Below are 7,949 nucleotides of genomic sequence, written 5' to 3'. Positions count from 1 at the left end.
ATCACATTCATTGGATCACTTTTTCGAATTTGATTTGTCCTATAAAATACTTGAAAGATATCGTACCTGGAAAAAAAATGATTAAATCGGTTGAAAACAAATCAAAGTTTCATATTAGCTAGCAGAAGGAAAATCATAGATAGTTAAGCGTGATATTTTATCTCTATTAGTGCCCTATATTTTCAAGAAATCCCTCGTTAGTTTGTTGTTAATTTTTTTCCGAAAATATTTAGTTTTCATCACGTGAAAATATATTTATAACTGTTTTTAAGAACGTATTATTAGTGTTTAATCAATTTCGATAAAAATTTATGATTAAATTTAAGATTTATTGAAAGTTGAAGGACTAAAATTATATTGACTATAATAGGATGAAAATAAGGTCACGTTTACAAAATATATATCATAATATATAAAAGGTAATTTGAAAAGTGGGTTTTTTTTTTTTTTTTTTTTTAACATTAGTTAGTGTTTACGAGCGTTCTGCATTCGTATTGACAGATGAATTCTAATTGAAATTTCATAATCAAGTAATGTAATCTGAATAACGGGCGTGAGGTGATCCATTGAATTGCGTCCGAAAATTACATCATATCATTACCATTACCGTTATTGGTTGTCGTTACCATTATTGTTACTATTTCAAATAAAAACTATATATTTTGACACATTTACTGTTATCGTTGTCGTTATCATTATGGTTTGATTCTTAGAGATAAAAGTAACCATAACGGTAATAGTAAATTTGACAAAATTCTTAATTTTAGGTAAATGCGATCAAAAGCAAATTAATTACATGTATGATTGATGTCCATTACAATTGACCTGTCAATAAAATTTGATTACAATTCCACCAATTTTCATTCAAATTAGTAAATGTGGCCTAAATTCCATTTGAACAAATTTCAAAAAAAAAAAAAAAAAAAAAGTATATAATTAAATGGGAGTCTCCTAGACCCAAAAGTAAGGATGACAGTCAATAAATTCAAATTATAAAATTCTGAACCCCAACACCCTACATTTCTTTTTCATTTTAAAAAATCTTTTTCCTGACATTGTGAATTCTTTCACTTTTTTTTTTTTTTTTTTTTTTGAGCAGAAATAAAAATAAAAATATCTTTTTAGGAAAAAAAGGAAAGGGTTTTGAGCATGGGTGAATGTGCTTTTTCCCTTAAAAAAAATAAATAGAAAAGAAAGTATCTTTGACTGCTGACTTCACAAACCTTCCGCCTTTACCCAAACTTTCTCCACTTCAAAAATTTAAACAAAAAGTAATAAAATAATAATAATAATAAATAATCGTCGCTTTTAAATAATCGTCATTTCCTCGCCGCTCAATTCAAATTCCTTTCCCCTCATTTTTGTCCGAACTCGGAGATTCTTTAATTAACCGTTGATAGTGCCGATATTAGCGCTACTCATCTTATTTTCAATTTACGATATTATCCACAACGTAAGATTTTTCTTCGCTTGTGATTTTTCAGCTTTTTAATTGGAAATTCCAACATCTCATGTTTTTATTTTACTAAAACATTATAAATATGTATCAATTTGAATATAATTTAATAGAGTAGACATTAATTATAATTCAAAAAGATCAATAGTTAGCTTTTTTCATTCTCTAATTGTTGAACTAATTTTTTTTATAAATAAACAAAACCACCATTGTAAATATGTATGACAGTATGTTTTGTATTTAATTGAATTTTGAAATTTTGATCTCTTTCTTTAGTAACTTTTAATCTCCTATTTTATCAAATTCAAATATGTACTTCAATAATCAATTAAATTATTATGAAACGAGATTCTTGTATGGAGGGTTGAATATATTCACTAATAAAAACCATAATTCATTATCATCCGAAATAATTCATACATGAAAACTTATATAGTTATGTGTAAATACAATGTGAATATAGTTATAGTGTAGCAATAATTCAAACTTCTATACTCACATTTATTATATTAAAAAAAAACCATGTATAAGTTAAAAAGATTAAAATTTTCATTTAAAAAATAGAAACAAGAGTACATATCAATTAATGTGTTCAGAATTCTTTTTAAATATATATATATTTATATTTCAAGATAAAACTCAAAAAGGGTTTTTTTTTTTTTTAAATTTTTTGCTTAAGCCGAAACATCTTTGAATGTCTGTTGGTGTTTGCTGTGGAATCTGATTCCCTCGAAGTTATTAATCTTATTAATGGATTGTATTTCTCCTTATATTGATATTCTAGTTTATGTGAGAGACATTGATTTTGTGGACATTATTATCAATGTCTCACATTTTTGTCACGTTCCTTAGAGGCAAACAACGCCACTCATGCTTTCGTAGCTTTGGCTTCCTCTTGGAGTCTCTCTCGATCCTAGATAGAGTATATTCCCAGTTGTAATTGTTACGTAATTAGCAATTAAAGAATACAAAAAAAAAAAGTAAAAAGAATCAACAAACAGATATACGTAGTTCACTTATGGTGTGTTAGCTACGTCCATGGAGTAGATGGAGAACAGTATTATTAGATATAATATTTTCTGAATACACCAAACAATGCCTCCAAGCACAGAAAATTTATATAGCACGCTACTTTAAACCCCGAAGTCATAATCATAAATAATTATAAATAAATAAATATATTAAATACGAATTTTGTTATACTTAATTGTTCGAAATGCCGACAAATAAATTCAAGATTTTTCAACTGTAATCTCTCCATATTTTTTATGAAGAGATTTCGATTTAGAGATGTTTCTTTTTGTATTTTTTTAAGAAAAAAAATATATATTTTCCGAAATAACAAGTGGAGAAGGTATGGAAATGTTGCTAAATCCCCATCCCAAAGTACCCCTTCTGACTCTCTTTCTGATCTCTGTCGTACGGTCAATCCAACCTCCCAAATTACTACACTCTTTTCTTTTTTTTTCTTTATTATTATTATTATTATTATTATTATTATTATCATCATGTGAATCTCTTTCAAAATTAACCTTTTTTTAAAAAAAAATATCTGTAGCTTTATCGATGAAAGAAGAAGAAATAATGGTTATTGGTTTTCAACCCCTCTTGAAGATTTAATAAAACAAATATTACAATGAAAATTTAAAGCTAACGAAAAAAATCATCGTGAAATCTGATTCAACAAATATTATTTGTGTTCTTATTGAGTCAGTTATTGATAAGTTGATAACAAAAGATATCATGGATGTTTCTATATTGATCGTCCATCGTTTGTGGTTGTTTTTGTTAATCATCATTGTTTATATAATTTTATTATTCAATCACTTGTGAGTGGTATAGTTTTTAGTTTTCTTTTTCATCTAGTTTAAAAGATCAAAGGAATTTGCGATTTTCTAATTTTCCATGTTGAATGTCCTATGTTCTTAGTGAGGTATTTGTTTGCGATTAGTTTATATTTTTTAGTAATCACCAAAGGACGACTTATTTTATTGGAACGGAATGTAATCCAAAATACATATTTGGATTGAGAGTTTTAGATCCAAGCTATGATATTAAACTCATTCTATTTCCACAGTTCAATTCTCTCTACTGTTTTCACGTTTTAGATCATATTTCCATTTCGATTTTTTATAATTGGTTGTATCTCACTCTCCTAAACAGCTTCGAATTTATGATCAATTGTGTTATAAAAAAACATTTTCACTATTCATTATTTAGTCAATTTGATCGAGGGATGATGAATGAATGAACCATTACTTTACTTCAACAGTTTCTATGCAGAGGAAAATTGAAATTTCCACTTTCCTTTTTCCCCTTTCTCCTTTCTGCTTTCCCATCATTTTCACTGTTCATTGTTCAATGCTCTTCCTCTTCTTCCTCCTTCCTCCTCCTTTCTTTTAATCATTTCCCATAATTTTCACTCCTCTTTGTCTTCTTCCCAAATCCCAACTACTAATTTCAAAACCCATCTTCTCCCATTTCCATTTGAATTAATCGCCGACCATCCCCTCAGTGTCTCCTTCTCATCTCGCCACCTCATTTTGGTGGGTCCGCCGACTGCCGTGGAGAAAATCCGAGATGGGTTCTTCAGTATGTTGTTGGATTTGTTCATGAGCTTCTAGGAAAAGAAAAAACTGCTCTCTTATTTCCCACTCTTTGTCGGTATTTCCAAATACCCTGAAAAATTGTCTTGTGGGTCTTCTTTCTTCTTTTTTCTCCGGCCATTCTCTTTATTTCTTCCTCTCTCTCTCTCTCTCTCTCTCTCCAGCCTATCTGCAGAGTTCCATCTTCACAGAGAGAGAGAGAGTTGAGCTCTAATGGAGTACGAGAGGATTCACAAAGTTCAGGTGGGTGTTTCTTTTCCATGTTAGCTAGGAAACTGGGAATACCCAAGTCCATTTTTCATTTGCTTTCTGATTTCCTTTGGTTTTTGGGTTGGATTGTTCTTGTTCTTCTGGGTTTTAATTGTGCTGAAGTTTGTCCCTGTTTTTTCACCTGGAACTACTCGGCTAGTGTTATGTTTGTTTGAATATGTATGGGAAGAAGAAGAACTCTTGTTTAGGTTGATTGGTGAGCATGTTATTTCTTGATCTGGGTTTGTTGAGTGTGGGATTGAATCTAGTGATTGCTTTTAATTTGTTTGGAGTTGAAATCAATTCTGATTGTGAGTGATGCGTCTGTTCCAACTACTTAAGACAGAATAGAATATTTTTTGTTCTTTCTTTTTCAGTAGTTATTTTTTTTGTAATGGAAGAGAGTTTTATGGGTGTTCTTCTCTATTTCAGACAGGTATAATTTCTCCAAGTAAACTGAGGATGAAGCTTATGGGTCCTCATCACCATAAAAAGAAGGATGGATCAAACAGCAACTCTTCAAGAACTTCTCCCTCCAAGCTTGAAGACTCTGAGTTTGTCAGAAATAGTTTATTATTGGGCACAGAAAGTGGTGGCTTTGACGAGGAAGGTTTGTCCATCTCACGCTCTCTTCTTTACCCTTTTCGTCTCTATTCCCTTTTCTTCAAATTATAGCATAAGTTTCTGTCACCTAGTGAATTTCATTAAATTATGTCTGAAGGTGGTGGAAGATATGTTGTGTCTATATTTTTACTGATGTAGAGACATTGTATGTCGTGCAGTGACATCTTCCTGCTTGGAAGTTCCATCTGAAAAGGTTTTGAATCAGTCAGTTTCAGACCCAAAACCAAATGATCGGTCTTCAGGCCTACCGAAAGAGTTTCTCTCAAAGGAAAACGGTGAATCCGTTCGAAATAGAATGCAGCAATGTCTGAAAGGTGATGGTTGTAATTCAAGCACAGTACACCCTTCGAAATCAGTAGAAGATGAAAATCTGGATTATGACAGTAATGCAAGTTCATCTAGTTTCGAGTTTCACAAGGGGGAGAGGTCTGTACACAGTTCCATCTCAAGGTCCCACTTGAGACCGATGCCATCGAAGTGGAATGATGCAGAGAAATGGATAATGAATCGTCAAAACAATGGGCAGGCTGCTAATTATTCTAAGAAGAATGTTCCACAAAACCATGGATATAGAATGATGGCAACGAATATGGTGAGGGTTGCTCCTGAATCTGCAAACTCTGAGCTTCGGTCGTCAATTGGTAGAGTCATGGAGGCAAAGCACGTTGATTTCTGTCAATCTGGAATGCAGATGGGGCCCGAGAAGTTCTCTTTTGTGCCTGCTGGTGTTTATTCCGGTGCAGATAATGTGTTGATTGATTCATGTTCTCAAATTAAGGACTTGAAGGAAGTGGATCACAAGCCATCCTCAAAAGCTAGTAAAGAAGATTCTACAGGTATAAGATCAAAACTAATTTAGTTTTTTCCCTCATCTATCTCATTTATGTTCTTTGTTTTGATTTTTTGTAAAAATATTTTGCTTATGTATAAGTATAAATGTTTAATTGTTCAGGCATCCCTGCAATAAGGGCAGTTTCAATGAGAGATATGGGAACTGAAATGACCCCAGTTCCTAGTCAAGAGCCTTCAAGAACAGCTACTCCCATTGGGGCATCTCCACTTCGCAGCCCGACTTCTTCAATTCCCTCCACACCTCGGAGAGATGCACCAGCTCCAACTCCTATTGAGCAATCTCTGACCGGGTTGCAACAATCGACAGAAAATGGCAAAAAGGAACTATCAGAAGATGAAATGAAGCTCAAGACAAGAAGAGAGATTCTGGCACTTGGTATGCAGCTCGGCAAGACAAATATTGCTGCTTGGGCAAGCAAGGATGAGCCAGAAAAGAAAAGACAGAATGCTGAAAATGCTGACAAGGAGGCACTCGAACGAGCAGAGTTTGAAAAACGTGCTGCTGTATGGGAGGAAGTTGAAAAGTCTAAGCATATGGCAAGGTTTTCCTCTTATAATTCATGTACTTCATTACCCTTGTAGTTACCAGTAACCCTTTATAATGCTTACGGTTATCAAGTTTTAAGATCTAGGAGATCTAATGGCAAGTTATTCGTTCTAATTTGATAAGAAAATTTTGACATTGCTTAGATATAAACGTGAAGAGATCAAAATCCAAGCATGGGAAAGCCAGCAGAAAACGAAGCTTGAGGCCGAAATGCGGAGGGTGGAGGTAATTAGATTTCTTTTAAAGATTTAGATTAAGTAAATTGGCTATCTTTTTTATGAAGGGATGAACTAAAAGGGAGATCCCATATCATAACAATGAAAGTCTGTCATTGCCAAAAGTATGGCAACCATATTAGTACTGATCTAAAGCTTGACACAAATCAGGCCCAAGTTGAGCAAATGAGAGCTCAAGCTGAAGTGAAGATGATGAAGAAAATTGCCATGACAAGGCAAAAATCAGAAGAAAAACGGGCAGCGGCCGAGTGTCGGAAGAAGCAAGAAGCAGAAAGAGCAGCAGCCCAGGCTGAACATATTCGGCAGACAGGACGGATGCCTTCGTCTCCGTACATTTGTTGTGGTTGGCTGTGATAAAACCAAAATCCTCCCATGAAAAGGGAAGAAAAGAACTATGAATTATTCAGGAGAGTCATCTTTCAAACAGCTTCAGTTAGTTCCCAGAAGAGAATTTTGCAGTTGATGAATTAAATCCTTACCTCAAGAGTGAGTGTCCATATTGAATAAACAGAGAGAAGTAACTTCATTTTCTCGATGAAAAATCTCAATAGGAAGAGAGCCATTTTCCCTTATTGTAAGTTGTACCTAATACAGTGAGAAAGCTTGATTGTTTGCCCTTGTGGATTTGGCTTGATTTTCACTGGAAATTGAATTGATCAAAAGATTTGATGGTAAATGAAAAGCACTCAAGAACATGGCAATTTTGAAGTTATGTAGAATTGATTTGGACATGGTTTCACTCTTAAAGTAACTGAGAAAGCTACATGGCATGAAATTGGATGGATGGACAATGTCTCTTTCATGGTTGTGATGAATGATTTTGCCCTTCTACTTTTTTTTTTTAATATAATTTTTTTCCCCAAAACTTGAACTTTTGAAGTGATAAATAAGAATTGATCTGACAGATAATATCTTATAATCAATTTTTTTTTTACCTATGAATGATGTTACATATACATATATTTTTTCATTTTTTCCTATAACTTGGTGTATCATTTTCAATTGTGTATGTTTAGGTGTATGTTGTACAATTTAATCAAATAGTTCTATTGTTCTTCTATTAGTGACTAATAGACATGAAAAAGATTAAAATTTTGTTATTTTATATAAATAGTTTGTTTTTAAAAAAAATTTCAAGATTTTCTTTTAATTATTTATTTTTTTTTTTTTTTAAACATTCATATGAGAGGAGCCAAATTTTAATACTTGAAGATGTGGCCTAGAAAATATTGGGTTGAAAATAAATAATAATAATAATAAATAAATAAATAATGATAAAACCCCAACAATAATGAGTGGGTTGGGGTGTTGTGCTTGTGCCTAGTAGTTTATGGTGCTCTATCTTGTCTTTTTTCTCATCCCTCCAAATTAGTACCTTC

General features: G+C 32.5%; 1 protein-coding gene across 1 annotated transcript; it reads left to right on the top strand.

Annotated features, from left to right (window-relative positions):
* The first annotated feature begins 3,617 nt into the window (after positions 1–3,617).
* On the top strand, positions 3,618–7,282 carry LOC120073266 (Remorin family protein). The gene is made up of 6 exons (XM_039026004.2): positions 3,618–4,305; positions 4,744–4,921; positions 5,094–5,771; positions 5,888–6,329; positions 6,478–6,559; positions 6,721–7,282. Exons 1-6 carry the CDS (start codon positions 4,276–4,278, stop codon positions 6,922–6,924), a joined length of 1,614 nt encoding a protein of 537 aa, XP_038881932.1. The 5' UTR covers positions 3,618–4,275; the 3' UTR covers positions 6,925–7,282.
* The last annotated feature ends 667 nt before the right edge of the window (positions 7,283–7,949 follow it).

This window comes from Benincasa hispida, chromosome 3 (assembly GCF_027475165.1).
Source record: "Benincasa hispida cultivar pf3 chromosome 3, pf3_genome.v1.1, whole genome shotgun sequence".
Classification (NCBI taxonomy): Eukaryota; Viridiplantae; Streptophyta; class Magnoliopsida; order Cucurbitales; family Cucurbitaceae; genus Benincasa; species Benincasa hispida.
The sequence above is the reverse complement of the archived record's forward strand: the minus strand, read 5'-3'. Positions and strand labels throughout refer to the sequence as shown.